The sequence below is a fragment of the Sorex araneus genome, chromosome 5, assembly GCF_027595985.1.
Source record: "Sorex araneus isolate mSorAra2 chromosome 5, mSorAra2.pri, whole genome shotgun sequence".
Lineage (NCBI taxonomy): Eukaryota > Metazoa > Chordata > Mammalia > Eulipotyphla > Soricidae > Sorex > Sorex araneus.
Genome location: NC_073306.1, coordinates 197,553,627 through 197,570,041, shown reverse-complemented (window position 1 = coordinate 197,570,041; position 16,415 = coordinate 197,553,627). Strand labels below are relative to the sequence as shown.

General features: G+C 40.8%; 1 protein-coding gene across 2 annotated transcripts in view; it reads right to left on the bottom strand.

Moving 5' to 3' along the window:
- The window catches only part of MTHFD2L (methylenetetrahydrofolate dehydrogenase (NADP+ dependent) 2 like), a 109,530-nt gene that overhangs the window by 82,420 nt on the left and 10,695 nt on the right, over positions 1 to 16,415 (bottom strand). For both annotated transcript variants that reach the window (XM_055139079.1, XM_055139080.1), the window contains 3 exons: positions 14,545 to 14,729; positions 13,836 to 13,958; positions 301 to 453 (listed from right to left, as the gene is read on the bottom strand). In XM_055139079.1, the coding sequence (XP_054995054.1) occupies positions 301 to 453; positions 13,836 to 13,958; positions 14,545 to 14,729 (461 nt within the window). The remainder of the gene's footprint in view (positions 1 to 300; positions 454 to 13,835; positions 13,959 to 14,544; positions 14,730 to 16,415) is intronic.

Below are 16,415 nucleotides of genomic sequence, written 5' to 3'. Positions count from 1 at the left end.
AAACACATTTTACAAAATGATATCAAAATAATCAAGTTTCTAGTATAATGTAATTAGACGAACATACGGTTTAGAAAATTCACTTGTGACAAGACATCTGCAATTAACTATAATATGGCACATGTTCTTCATTTTATTTTATTTTGGATTATTTGGAAAATTAAACTTTTAAATTATACATATTTGTATAATTAAACTTCCATAGATTATCATTTTCTGTCTCTTACTCAGACTAACTGAAGGGGTTCCATCAAGGCAAAGCCCTGTTTGGCCCTTAGCACCCATGTCACAATCACCAACCTGTTCTTCTGATTATTTCCCAGACAGCACCGGCAGTGGCAGGTACGAGGCAAGGCTGATCGAGGCACAGCCTTCCAATATTGATAATATGAAAGCCATCGACATCTTTTTCTGGGGCAATTGCATTGCATACTGTTCGCTCGTCCACATGATCTGAAAAGTAAATAAAATTGCTCTGATTTTGTAATTGTTATAGTAGAGGTCTGCAAAATGAAATCCAAGGACCTCACAGACAGATCACTTATAAATCAGCTTCAGCAAACGTACCAAATCATTGCTTTGTTCCCTGTCTTGCTACCAAAATAGGATAAAATGCTATATCTTGATGGTTATGATTAGCTGCTTTAAAAGTATATGCAATTACAGGGCCAATGTAGCTGAGCTGAGGAAGAAGAAAACTAGTGAAATCAAACAATATCATAAGATCTGGCAAACCACCAATGTCTTTGCCTCTGTACCTTTGCATGAAAAGAAGATTTGAACAAATAGTTTTTCAATATAAAACATTTTCACTAATAGCCTTCTGTATTTCATTTTTATCATTATAGATAGAGGAAAACATAGTCATTATTAAAATGTCATCATTCTTGCCTAGGTTCCTCCTGATGTCATAGTAAATATATATACATATATATGTATCACAATTGTAATGCAAAATATCATTATATTTCCTATCTGATAGGAATGGGCTGGAGTGATAATACAGCGGGTAGGGCATTTGCCTTGCATGAAGCCGACCTGGGTTCGATTCCTCCGCCTCTCTCGGAGAGCCCGACAAGCTACCAAGAGTCTCTTGCCCGCACAGCAGAGCCTGGCAAACTACCCGTGGTCTATTCAATATGCTACAAACAAGAACAACAGGTCTCACAGTGGAGACATTACTGGTGCCTGTTTGAGCAAATGGATGAGCAACAGGATGACAGTGATACAGTGATACAGTGATTTGATAGGAAAATACTACATTTTTTCTTTTTTGGCTTTTTTGGTCACACCTGGTGATGCACAGGGGTTACTCCTGGCTCTGCACTCAGGAATTATTTTTGGCAGTGATCAGGAGACCATAGTGGATGCTGGGAATCGAACCTCGGTCAGCCACGTGCAAGGCAAACACCCTACCCACTGTGCTATCGCTCCAGCCCAACATACCACATTTTGAGCAGTAAATTAATCAATTAAAAAGTAAATATAGTCAACTCATTTTGAAAAGGATTAACTATAAAATAAACTCTTACTATTCCATACACACAATAAATTAAACCACCCTAAACACAATTTACCCACGTGCTTACATATTGAACTACAGATATATTTGCTACATAAAAGCTTCCATGCCCATTATACTGCAGAAGAAACTGAAATGTAATTTTTTTAAATATTACCAGAATTTAAATTCGAACTGTTAATAATAAACTGTCTTGTGTCTTGGATATTCTGTATACCAAAGCTGATACTACTACCATCTTACTTTAAACAGATCCAATTATCATTAGATCACCAAAGTAATTAAATGTATACAAGCAGTTCTTTCAGAGGGCCAGAGAGATAGTACAGTGGGTAAGGGCACTTGCCTTGCATGCAGCCAAATTGGTGTTCAATCCCTAGCACTCCATACAGTCTCCTGAATATGGTTAACCAGGAGTTAAACTCTGAGCATAACCAGGCGCAGCCCCCTTAAAAAATTAGTAATTTCAACCATATTCAAACAGAAACTGGGTCTTTAGAATGTCTCTCCAATCAATACTTTTTCCATTTTGAATAACTGCATTCATTCTACAATGTTAGAGCAGGATAAGTCTCCATCTGCGTTTCCTGAAACTACAAGATGGCATACGATTAAGTCTATTAAAAAACTTTTTTAAAAGTTCTCTACAATGGCCCAAGGTGGATGTATTCAGGTCGGCCTGAGGAGGACCCCACGTCATCCCAAGAGGAATGAGGGGGATTCCAAAGCTGCATCTGGTGATGTCTGAGAGATCATGTGGTGGCGGGAATCAAAGCCATGGCAGGAACAAGCCAGGCATGTGCCCTAACCACAGTACTCTCTCCCGGCTCCTTAGTTATTTTAATGCGCAAAACTCTTTTAAGAGATCCAGTGAGAAGGAAAGTAATCCAATGGGCAATATCCACATGAAAAAAAACGCAACTGTGGTTACTTGAAGGTGAGAATGAAAGGTAAGCACAGGTATGAACTGGGAGGGGTGTGAGGAATTCCTCAGCTGATAAAAAATATTCCACCTCTTGCATTGTTTAAGTTACATGGGAATTTATATTTTTCAGAATTTATGGAATTGACACATTTAACATACATGCATTTCAATGCATTTGCCCCCAAAACATATGGCTGGTATTAAAAATTTCAAATAAAAATATTAATATAACAATACTATGTTCCCGGACCAATTTTAATGTGAAAGAACTATTTGATTTTCATTGGCTGCTTCCTGTCAGCACATGGAAATCAGAAATTTCAGGCAATTTTTATGCTAATAGGTAATGTACACTCTTTGAGCAAAAATATAAGATCCTTGAAATTCACGCATTAGGGGTTGGCAGTAGAGATCCTGGGTTCAATCCCTTCCACTTAAAAGAAATTCACTCATTTATTCACCATTAAAAAAGATATTTACCACATAATCAATACTATTGAAGAGAACCATAGAGACAAAAATTCTTCCTTTCTAGAGCTTACATTTTAATGGAATAAATTAAATGTCTGCCTAATCAATTTATTTAGCTCTGGTCTCCTACTGGGTTTATTTTCCAGAAAGCTAAGAAGAGAGATACTTTTGAAAGTTATGTTCACAGTTCTCAAGACAATAAAAATATTTAGTAAGTAAAAATACCTAGTGATACTTACACCCTCTGGGTTCTTCATCAACAAGTTAAGATGGGGGGGAAAAAAAGTATCTCAGGTGATTACCACTTGTCCAGTATCTTTTAAGACATGTTGCATCATCAGAAAGGAATGAAAAGGGAACCTAAAGAAGCACTTAATTTCAAAAAAGTCCTCAAATGACAAGAGTAGGGCTGGGAGACGCTGGGCCATCCTTCCCTCGCCTCTTTCTCCCAGAGCAGAAATTGCCCAGCACATCCTCAAGAAACTTACTTCCCAGGCCTTGGAAAAAAAAAAATCAGTGGTGCTGGAGAGATAGTAAAAGAGACAAGAGACCCCGTTCATCTTTCCTCAGGCTGACCCTGATCACTCTTCAGCAAAGAGCCAGGAATTAGCTCTTGATCTAATCATCACTGAGCTTGACCCCGTCTCCCCAATACACCCACCAAAAATAAACAAGATCAATGGCGTTGAATCTTACACATAGTACCAAAGGCTGTTATCTTTTTCCTACAGGATTTTTTTTCTTTCTCAGTAATTTGGAAAGTATTTAGCCTTAGACGGAGTTTACCACCCGCTTTGGGCTGAATTCCCAAGCAACCCGACTCCAGGAAGAACTCACGGCTGCTTCTCCCGGAAGAGAGCATAAAATGAGGCCCCCATAACCATGCCGCCGTAAAAGGGGCAACCCAGACAGGGGCGGGTGAGAGCCTTCCCCACCCCAAAGACCCAGTCCCAGCAGCCGACCTCCACTACCCAACTGCCGCCACGCTCTAGGCCGCTTTCCACACTCTCAGGCCAAGCCTCACGCACAAATGAACATATTCCTAGACCCCTCTGCAGCTTCACTTCAAGGCCGTGTGACACATCATCATAAAAGGAAATATATATATATATATATATATATGCCTCTCGGAGAGCCCGGCAAGCTACCGAGAGTATGCTGCCCGAGGGAAGAGCCTGGTAAGCTCCCCGTGGTGTATTCGATATGCCAAATACAGTACCAATAACAGTCTAATTCCCCTGACCCTAAAAACAGCCTCCAATCATTGGAAAAAACCAGTAAGGGGCAGGCTGCTAAAATCTCAGGGCTGGGACAAAAGGAGACATTACTGGCGCCCGCTCGAGTAAATCGATGAACAGGATGACAGTGACACAGTGAATTTGGAAAGTGCTTTGAGACCTAAAAGCTGCCTTACTCTTCAAAAGGAGCTGAAACATCCTTGTTTATTCATCAGTCAATATCCTCAGCACTGTTCACAATAATTTCTATCAAATATAGGATACTGCACTCAAGAAGATATATATTTCACTGAGTAAAAGACTCAAATAAGTGATCATGAGCATTCCAATGAGCTCCTTTTACACACAAAGAGGGGTGGGGGGGCGGGTGGAAGAGATGCTGTGTTAATGCCACCTTGCTTTCAAACTCCTCAAGGACAATACTTTTCAATTTGTTTTTTAATTAAGTCTACCCTCACCAGTGTCTGATACAGAGTTAGATACAGACTGAACTTTAGGTATTTGTGAGGCTGGTAAAAGGGTAAGTAGCGCCAGATAGCAATCATATATAGAGACATAATTACTTTCCACAAAGAACTATTTGGATTTTAAAGATCGTCTTCCGGGTTTAAAACAAAAAAATAAATAAACTTTGAATTTAGTTTCTTATTTATTTTTTCAGTGAAGCAAAAACGGTTTTTATTTAAAGAAATTTAGATTATTATGAGGAAAGACAAAGGAGATCATTGTTCAAGAGTTATGGGCAACTCCAGAACAGAAAAAAGGTAGGGATCAGCTTTGGGAAGAAGGTTATACATGATTTCCCAAATCATTGCCTAGACCTACTATTCTCTGAATACATTAAAGTTAATTGAGCATTGCCTAGGGGAAATTGTGCACTTTGCGGGCGCTTTTATATTCTGATCACAAGCTGTACAGTCTCCCTTAGATTCCCCTTTTCTGGGGATCCATCCACCCATCTCCAGGGGCTGCCTAGGTCTGTCCATCTCCCAAAGAGCTCAGGATTTGCTCCTCAAAGGGATGTGGTCTCTGTGCTTTGGGGCTAATTCAGGGCTGGGCAATTTCTTCTCAAATTTTATTACTTCACAGCTCTTTACTAGGGCTCCCCTATCTATCAGCCTACAATCTTTCTGCCCTAAAGATTTCACCTTCAAAAAAATTTAAGGGGTACAGGGGCTGGAGTGATAGCACAGCGGGTAGGGCGTTTGCCTTGCACGCGGCCGACCCGGGTTCTAATCCCAGCATCCCATATGGTCCCCTGAGCACCGCCAGGGGTAATTCCTGAGTGAAGAGCCAGGAGTAACCCCTGTGCATCACCAGGTGTGACCCAAAAAAACCAAAAAAAAAAAAAAAATTTAAGGGGTACATAGGTGAAGGTAATGTAGGCAGGCAGATTAAGGAAGGCCCACCCCCCCTTCATGGCGATGACATTTCTGGGAAGAGATAAAGCCACCAGTCCTAAATCTGACCCACCTGGTGGATACAGAAAGCAAGACCTGATAAGACCTTCTCCAGCAGCAGACCCTGAGGAGACTGGACCCCTCCTGACAGAAAGGTCCTGTGAGAATTACTGGAGAACCCTCAATTCCTTCCTTTAATCTGATAACCCTCAACTAGCCCAGACCAGAGAAGACTGGACCCACCCTCCCAGAGAAGATCCAGCAGGGCGAAAGGTCAAGAAAAGGAGTTTCAAAGAAAGAAGACCACTTCCAACTCTACCCACTTAGCAACAACCCTAGCAAGGGACTCTTATCTAACTAGAAAGCCCCACATGGTTTTCATAGGCTTGGGAAAACCCTATAAAAGCCACCTTGAACAAAGGAAGGGCACGTACATGCTGCCCTTGCCCCTCTGCTGCTTATGCCCACGTGGCCAAGCACAAGTGTCTGCCCTCTTGGGACGTGCACTTTCCTGTCTAATGCCGGGGTATGTGCAGGGGCTCTCTCTGCCCTTGGAGAAGCCCGTGTTCTGCCTTGAGTGAGTTGCTGTCTCTCACTTTCCTTCCCTCCTCACCTTCAAAAACCTCCAAACAAAACCTGTTTTGCTTCTCTGCTTGTCTACTCCTGAAATTCTTTTCTGTGAGGCAAGACAAGGACCCAGTAACTCTGGGAAAGGCCTAGGACTGACTTTCCTTTCCTGCAAAGAGCAATTCCTCATCCTAACCGGAGTCCATGGCTCCCCAAGAAACCAGGTGGGAGAAACAACTCCCATGCCGAGAAGACCGAGTGGCTTCACGGCCACCTTGCGGTGCTGTCTGGGCTCTGGCCCGTGCCGTGCAGGCGTCATCACAGACAGAATCAGTCCTTGTCTTCCCGGCTGGGTTTCGGGGCGGCAAAGGCAGATCGGGAGAGAGAGATCTCTCTCTCCTCTCCTCCCTGCCTCACATAAGCCACCTGTGGGGCCCACCGACATCACAGGTCTGTTTTCTGTAATTTCTTCATGCTGTAATTAGGAATTTACAAAAAAACATTGCAAAGATAGTTTTACAGAGGGTTCCTGTACATCTTTTATCCTATGTTTCCTAATGTAACCACTTACCTAACCAGGGTCCATCTGTCAAAAATTAGGAAATGAGTACTGAGATGCAATACTGTTAACTAAACTTCATTTTTTTTTTACAAAATTCACCAGTTTTCCACTAAAATGTCTTTTTCTATTCTATTCTAGAATTCAATCATCTAATCTAGAACATTCAGTCTGCTGAAGTTAAAAACATTATTTTTCATGCTTCCAATTAAGTTAAAATTATTACAGAAAATGTGTTTTGTTATTTAAGAGAAATCCTTCATTAACAAAAACAACACAAGTTGTTAAAATGCCACTTGTTCTGTGATTATGAGTTCAGTGGAGAAAAACCTGCTCATTATTTGCTACCTTTTAGCTATATATAGTTTCACATATTTTCTATAATATATAATTTTCACAGCAGTAAGCTTGAAAGAAGTTCACAAAAATTCAAAACATTCTCATTTTCTAGTGGAAAACAATGATTCTTCCCAATGTGATTGTCAAAGTTAGGACTTTTTCCAGTAACATACTATGAAGGGAGTGAGAATAAATTCCTGAATACACTATAGGTTTCATCCAAACATCATAGTCTAAATAATGGGCATTTGGAGGCTGGAGTGATAGCACAGTGGGTAGGGCGTTTGCCTTGCACACGGCCGACCCGGGTTCAATTCCCAGCATACCACATGGTCCCCCGAGCACCACCAGGAGTAATTCCTGAGTGCAGATCCAGGAATTAACCCCTCTGCATCACTGGGTGTGACCCAAGAAGCAATAAATAAATAAATAAATAAATAAATAAAGTTAAATAATGGGCATTTTGATTTTGGTAAGTTCTTTTCCAGAGGTGAATGCACTCAAGATTAGATGAAAATAGCATGGCATGGGAAAAAGCAAAAGATTCAGAAAAAAAATTAGTCAGTCCTAATATATATATGTGTGTATATATATGTGTGTGTGTCTGTATGTATGTATATATACGTATGCATATATATTTATGCATATATATGTATGCATATATGTATGTATATGTGTATATACATATATGTGTGTATGTTATATATGTGTATATATATATATTTAAGTCAGATTTTTGAAGATATTTTAAGAACTAAATCCTGGACTGGAACAAAAGTACAGCAGGCAGAGGGCACTTGCCTTGCATATGGTCAACCAGGTCCTATCCCTGGCATCACCTGAGCACTGTGCCAGGAATGAGCACCGGCCAAGAGTGTCCCCACAACAAAAAAGAACAACAAAAAGCCCCAAATCCCCTCAGCTGACATGACATAAGATGTTTGTGGAATCGTTGCTCAAGAAAAACATAATTCTGTGGAATTGGGTGACTTTAAAATAAACTTTTAGAATTGGAAATGATGTAGGCAGGCAGGCAGATAGGGAAGGCCCCTCCCACGGCAACGGCAAAAGCCGATCTTGCAGAAAACAGGAAAAAACAAGAACTAAGGCCTGATAAGACCCTCACCTATCTACAGCTACAGACCCAGAGAAGCTCCAGCAGAAACAAAAGGCCAGGAAAGGAATTTCAAAGAAGACCATCCCCACTCCCAAGCCCCAACCTCCCCCCCCCACCAACCTCCTAGCAAGAGACTTTTCCTAGGTAGAAGCCCCACGTGGGGGGCAGGTTGGAGAAACCCTATAAAGGCCACTTTGGACACAGGAAGGGCAGCCGAGCCTTGTTGTGCTGCTTGCACCCATGTGGTCAATCAAGCACATGTGTCGCCCGCATCTTCCCTCTCGAGATGTGTATTTCCACGCTTTCCTGCCTAATGCTGGGATGTGTGTGGGGCTCTCTCTGCCCTTGGAGAAGCCCGGGTTCTCTCTTGAGCACGTTACTCACTTTCTCTCCCTCCTTCCCTTCAAAACATCCAAATAAAATCTGTTTCACTTCACTGCTTACCTACTCCTGAAATTCTTTCCTGTGAGGTGAGACTAGAACCCAGGAACCCTGAGTCCCGGGTGGCGGAGGCGGATGGGGAGAAAGTGACTGTCTTTCTCCTCCCAGCTTCACATAAGCCACCCGTGGGGCCCACCGACATCACTGCAACCTGAGAATTAGTAGGGAAGTGAAATGTGGCCACTAAGACGGACCAATACCATTAATATATAAAGCATAAAAATCTTCCACTGTAACCATTAACATTATTATGGTTATTATTAGCAATGGTTTACAATATTCTGGAATACGAGGGGCTGGCTTCACACCTCACTGTATAATACCAACCCACCATCAAGGCTTCCAGTGCCACCCACCTTCCCAACAAAATCCCTTTACTAGTTCCTTCCACCCCACTCCCCAGCCTTTTTTTTGTTGTTGTTTCTAGCTAACCTAGGAGTCGGTTTTCTTGGCTTCTGCCAATTTGTTTGTTTTAGTAATTGATATTCTGCATGAGTGAAGTTATACAATTAAGTCTTTCGCTTCCTTAATTATTTCACTTAGCATAATGACCTCAAGATCAATTCCCTGGGTCCCCAAACACAAAACAGCACCCTTTTAAATGGCAGAGTGGATACACCACAGGCTCTTGGTCCCGTCATCTTTTGGTAGGTTTTTAGGTTGATCTCACATTGTGTCTGTAATGCTGCAAATAAGGATGCAAATATCCTTTCTAAATTGTGTTACCATATGTCTAAAGTGGTACTACTGTTCATATCGAATTTCCACTATTTTTTAAGGAAAAAATTTACAGGCGGCTTCACAGTGCCATACAGTGGTTAACATACTCCACAGGCAAGAGAATTGTTTTGTTCTTCTCACTCATAAATTTTGTATTAAAAATGTTACCTATGAGGGGCTGGAGTGATAGCACAGTGGGTAGGGCATTTGCCTTGCATGCGGTCAACCCGGGTTCGAATCCCAGCATCCCATATGGTCCCCTGAGCACCGCCAGGGGTAATTCCTGAGTGCATGAGCCAGGAATGACCCCTGTGCATTGCCGGGTGTGACCCAAAAAGCAAAAAAAAAAAAAAAAAGTTACCTATGAGAATAGAATGTAAGTAGATAAATGGCATTGTGGTCATGACTTTGTCTCCAGAGGGACACTCAAATCACATCAAAATGATTTGCGATGAAACAGTGTGCTTGAAATCTAATTCTTTTTTTTTAATTAGCTCTACCTAGGGCTATTCAGGGTCAAAGAGATACTTCAGAGGATTAGGCAATTAGGTGACCTGATCCTTTGTACCACATATGATCTAACCTGTCAGGAGCCATGCTTTAGTGCAGCACCAGAGCAAGCATCGAGCACAGGTAGGTATGGTCCCCAAACAAAACAAAAATCACTGTCTTCCTGTTGCTCATTGATTTGCTCGAGCAGGCATCAGTAACGTCTCCATTGTGAGACTTGTTACCATTTTTGGTATATCAAATAAAAGTAAAATAAAATAAATCTCAAAAGCATAAATTAGTGAATTCAAAAAAATTCACAATCATTTAGAGCTTGTGACTAAGTCTCAATTTTAGTCTAGGTAGATTCCAATTTGTAACCATTTCTAATCAATTTGCTAATCATCCATTTTTCATAATAACATAGGTGTATGCAAATCCACCACCAAAGAAAAAATAAACATATTTAACCTACCACCTATCTATGTTTTGGCTGTAATGTGATGCAAACTTCCTTCTGTATCCTGAACTAATCACGCCCTTGGTTTCTTTCCATATATTTGGCTGCACATATTTTTTATTCCTATCATATTTGTCTTACTGTTAGGATGCACTTAGCCAGAGAACTGCCATGACAGGCTCTGAGTGACTTAGGCCTCTTCCAGGAACAAGAAAAACAGAAAAAACGGATGCTTTTGTCAAAGATTACATCTCCGGAGTAAGATTCACTGTATCACTGTCCTCCCATTGCTCACTGATTTGCTCCAGTGGGTACCAGTAACATCTCCATTGTGAGACTTGTTGTTACTGTTTTTGGCATATTGAATACGCCATGGGTAGCCTGTCTCTCTGAGCTCTCCGAGAGGGATGGAGGAATAAGATTAGGTCTCTGGAATGAAACTGTCAGGGAGGTGGGCTGGATGTTTCGGGCCAAAACAACAACAAAATATATGTGTACTCTGTAGGTAATGGAAAATTGCTGACTAATGCTGACGTGCCAAAATGCAAGTATAAGAACTTGCTGAACCTAGTGCTGGGGTCCTTGTTGAAACCTGCTGTGCTGGGCAGATACTTGGACCCCAGCTAGCTGGAACAATAAACCTCGCTGTGTGATTTGCATTATCGGCTCTGTTCTCTGTCCTTGAGGGGTGGTCGACTCCGGACTCTAACATTATAAAACATAACTATATTGAAGAATATTAGCGGGGGAGGAGACTAGTGATTGAGATTTCAGAAGTGAAAACAGCCAAGTCTGAAGAAAATTGTAAACATTGATCGAAGAAGCTCAATTAACCCCAAAGCAATGCATATGTACATAAAACCTGTAATTTCTTTCCAACTCTGAGACCTTGGGGTTAAATTATTTAACTTCTTTTGCCTCAAAATTCTCATCAGTAAAATGTACAAAACAACTCAAACTTTACTGTTTATTATAATAACTACATACATTCAATGAGTTAATAAGTATCAAGGGCCTAAGATATAAACGCTTCTCATAATACACATTAGTCATACTAATTTTGTATATTATTGGCTTCTATATATTTTTTTATTAAAAATAAATTGCTTTCTCAGAACATTGATATAATATCCCTATGGTTCCTTAGATGTTAAGCTTCTCATTCTCAGAAATAAGTAGGGTTCAAGTATCGATAGATCACCACTGCCATCTAGTGGCTAATACTAATTAATTCACCAAATGCGGAATTGGTGTTTGTAACAGGGTAAATTTTCTCCAAAGGTGAACTTAATTTTTAAAGAACTAGAGTTAACATAGTTATTTGGAACATATGCTATACATATTTTATCTTTATTATATAAATATTCGAATAAGTAAAATTTTAAGCTGAAAATTTTAATTTTCAAAAACTGTCAAGAGAAAAAGTTTGCCTGATAATTATAGTAGCAAAAAAGGCTTTTTTTTTTTTGAAGTAAACAGATTTTATTTAGAGGCTTTTTGAGGGAAGGAGGAAGGGATAAGTGGAAGAGAGAATAGTAAGAGTAACGCGCTCAAGAGAGAATGCGGGCTTCTCCAAGGGTGGAGAGAGCCCCTACACACATCCTAGCACTAGACACGAAAGCATGAAAGTCCACATCTCAAGAGGGGAGATGCGGGTGACACATGTGCTTGGCCACATAGGCGCAAGCAGCACATGGGCTCAGGCAGCAGATGCGCCAAAAGGCTTTTTTTTTAAAGGGCTGGACTACATTCTTTGTTTGCAGGAATCCTGGTCTCAGTCTCTGACTTCTGAAGGTATCCCGATCACGGCTGGGAAAAGTTTCTATTTTCCTGGATTTTTTTTTTCCATGAGCCAAAAAATTGGGGTTAAGTCTATTGCCAAATTTTGGGGATCACTTCCATGATGTTTAAGAACCTGTAATCTTTTACAGATCTTAATTTCCAATTATATAAAAAGAGGATATTGCACTATTAACTACTTTTCTAGTTTTAAAAGTAAGTGATAAATCACTGTACTATTGTCTTTGTTTGGGGGGTGGGGGGTTGTGTTTGCTTCCATGTCTGCAGTGCCAGGGATCAAGCCCAAGTGCTCAACATACAGGCATGCATTCTCCTACTAAGCCAAATCCCTGGCTCCTACACCACTTCTAACATGACAGATATAGGGTGTGTTGAACTAGAAATATTTTTCTTAGGGAGAAACTTTGAAAATTCTAAGATCTTTTCTAACTATAATTCTTTAATGCAGTTATATGGGGAAAACTTATTTAGAAATGTAAAATTTGAAGTCAGAGAGCTATCACAGGGGCTAAAGCATATTTACCTTGCATGAGACTGACCCCAGTTCAATCCCCAGCTTGGCACACTGCAACCCAAATACCACTGAGAGTGATGCCTGAGCAGAGAGCAGGAGGAAATCCTGAGCACTCCAAAACCCCCCCACAAAAAAAATAGAAACATAAACCTGGATATAATTTAAATGAAAAATAAGTGATAATACATATAAAGATGTTATTATACAAAGTACCATACAGCTTTACTTTCTATTAACCAAATCTTCTGCCCAGTTTCTGGTGGTTTGTTCATTTTTATAATCCCACTCTATTGGGCAATGCAACAATCACATGACTTGCAAATGCCTAAATTTTTCCTCCATAACTCCCATTATAAACATGGCCTTAAAATGTTTTCTCCTATTGGTACAGCCGGTACACCTTCTCCAGATGGAGCCCCAGCGACACTGAGCAGCAACTAACATGGCTCCGGGATGCGGGACTGGGACAGCTCCAAACTTCGGGGGGGGCACTGGAGTGGGGCGGCACCAGCCCAGCCTCCAGGTGGCCCCGGCCGCTGGAAGTCACACCCTTGACCCACCCTTGGCGCCATCTTGCCACATTCAACAGAGAAGAAGCCAGGCGTTCTAGTGAGCAACGCGGCTGGAGAATGCTCCAGACCCAAGACCGGGCCAGCAACACCGGGGATCCAGACGGAGGAGGTACAACTGGTACACCTTCTCCAGATGGAGCCCCGGCGACACTGAGCAGCAACAAACAGGGCTCTGGGATGCGGGACTGGGATAGCTCCGAAGCACACGGCCGCTAAAGGGGCCGCACAACCTTTTCTAAAAACTGAAAACATACAATCTTTTAATGGAAAACTAATTATCAAATGCCTCCTTGGTAGTAGGGCTGTCTTTCTTGGGGGGACACTCCAACAACAATAGTGAGTTTTGTGTTGAAATATGGAACGTAATCAAGGTAAAGAGAAAATGAAGTGAAATTCATCAGTTATACAGTTGGGGGTGGGGAGGCATGGGGGGGTATACTGGTGTTTTTGGTGGTGGAATATGGTCACTGGTGAAGGGATGGGTGTTTGAATATTGTATAAATGAGACATAAACCTGAAAACTTTGTAACTTTCCCCATGGTGATTCAATAAAAATTAAAAAAAAATGTTTTCTCCTATTACATGGCAGAATTAGAGCTACAGAGTCCCGTATATTTTAAAGTCACTTTCAGTGTCATGATATACTCTTGAATGCCTCTTTTCACCAAACAAAGCAAAGTACATATTAGAGCATTACCTACCAGGCAGCGGTAGCTGAACTAATATACCACTGACTCTTGGGTCTGCGTTCAATTGATCAGTTATGTCTAGAAGTTCTTCCTGAAGAACATCCTTGGGTTTGAGAATAATCTCACTGCAGATACCTAGAAGAAAAACAAACGCAATACATCACTCAACAACAAAGATCCCATTTCTCATGAATACTATCTCTCACACCAGGCAATTTTTCCTGTCCCACAGGAAGTAAAAGCCCTTCTAACAGCAAGGTCAGGTGCACAATCAGGAGGAATTTCTCAGGCACTAGAAACGTAGTCTTATGATTCTCATGCATTTCTTGGCCTACTAGCCCATGTGATGAATTACAATTACCTGTGATAAGCTGCTGTTAGTACACTTGAAGAGAAAAATACTAATACCACCACCACTATTAGGTCAACTTTGACAGTGAATTAGCCAAGTTTATTATATGATTAAAGCAGGTGTGGCCCTTTAAATGTAAAATGTTCCTCACACATCTTACCATGGGATCTGAAATCATGCAGAATCGGATCTCTAAGAAATAAATATGAAGGGAAGGTAAGAGAAAAAACAAACTGTGGTAAGTAATCTATAATATTAATGTGTTATTCAAATAGCATTTATCTGATGACTGTCTTTCATAATGGTCTCACTTTGAAAAACCATCAGAAAGTAGAGTTTGGTAAAAAGGCGAGTAGGACACATCCCCACCTACGGCAGACGCAGCCGTGATCTTCTTCCTGACGTACGTGTGACTAGCAGGATTATCTCCCACTAAGATGATACTGAGGTGAGGTCTTCTGTTCCCCAGGGAAACCCAGGATTCCACACCTCGCGCTATCTCTTTCTGGATTTGTTTGGCCATTTCAGTGCCTGAGATGACAAAGGCATCATGCCTATGAAAAACAGAAAAGCAAACATTGCAGTTAATAAGGAAACCTGAACAACATAAGTTTCAGACATGAGTGAACGAAACATCTGTGATTTTTCCATGTGATCAACAAAATCTGGTCTTGTTCAAGTATATCTGATACCCATTTTCTAGGTTCATAAATATATTTCCAAGTTTGTGAAGGATCCCAATTCTGCTTTTTATTCTACATCATAACCTATCCATGGGATACATTTTTGGTAATATTCATATTCCATGGCATACGTAAGTTATAAAACCACATAGGGGAGAGGCAGATGAACACAGAAAGCTGCAACCAGCACAGGATGTGGCGGAAGTCTTGCCATCCTAAAGCCAGCTGTGCTCTCTAATACGCAGATCCAAATATCCACTTTAGTCTTACATCACTGGCCCATATACTGATCTGGATTTGTACAAGTTTGATATAAACAGTATTCTGCTATTAAATTATTCTGAAATATGGTTTATGAAGGCAAACCTCAAAATGCCTCCTAGTTTGCTCAACTTGGAGGATCCAAGACCCATGCTGATACCCTTGGGATTCTGAACCCTGAGGAGAAAACCTAGGGATCTATAGTTTAACACATTTCCACAGGTGGTTCGTTCACATGGTTATGTTGGAAAAATCATTTCTTCAGTTAAAATCTGCTTTTGAGTCTTCACTGATTTTAACTTTTCACTAAAATAATTTTAATGGTCTTCAGGACATGGAAATGGTGACAGATTCAATGAATCCAATTTTCTTATATTGTTCTACTTTGTACAGCTATCTTAAAGTATAGTTGATATAAACCATATGTAAAAAATATAAAATTAAATATTTTAATATATGTATTTTAATAATGGGCTGGAGCGATAGCACAGCGTAGGGCATTTGCCTTGCACACAGCTGACCCGGGTTCGATTCCTCCACCCCTCTCGGAGGGCCCGGCAAGAGTATCTCACCCACACAGCAGAGCCTGGCAAGCTACCCATGGCGTATCTGATATGTCAAACACAGTAACAACAAATCTCACAATGGAGACGTTACTGGTGCCCACTTGAACAAATGGATCAGCAACATGTGAATGGGATGACAATGAAAGTGAATATATGTATATACCTAGGAAACCATCACTATAATCAAGAAAATCAGTAGATCCATCAACACCCCCCCCAAAAAAAGCTTTCGTATAGTCTCATAATTCTACATGTTCCTGCTTAGACCTTCTCACACCTTTATCTTTGATCATGAATCCTTTCTTGCACTATCAGTTATCATCATGCACTGTAGCACTGTCATCCCGTTGTTCATCGATTTGCTCGATTGGGTGCCAGTAACGTCTCCATTGCGAGACTTATTGTTACTGTTTTGGGCATATCGAATACACCACGGGTACCTTATTATAACATTCATAAAATGGGCTAATGTAATATGTACTAATTTTTATCTAGCTAATTCCGTTCTGCTTAATTAATTTAAGGTTTATTCAGGGGCTAAAGCAATAGAAAAACGGCAGGGAGGAAGCTTTCATTCATTGCACAAGGCACACCTGGGTTTGATCCCTACACTCCCTATGGTGCCCTGAGCCCCAGCAGGAGTGATTCCTGAGTGCAGAGCCAGGAGGAAGAAACTGAGCACTTCCAGAGTAACCTAAAAATTTGTTTAAGAAAGATTTATTCATATTGC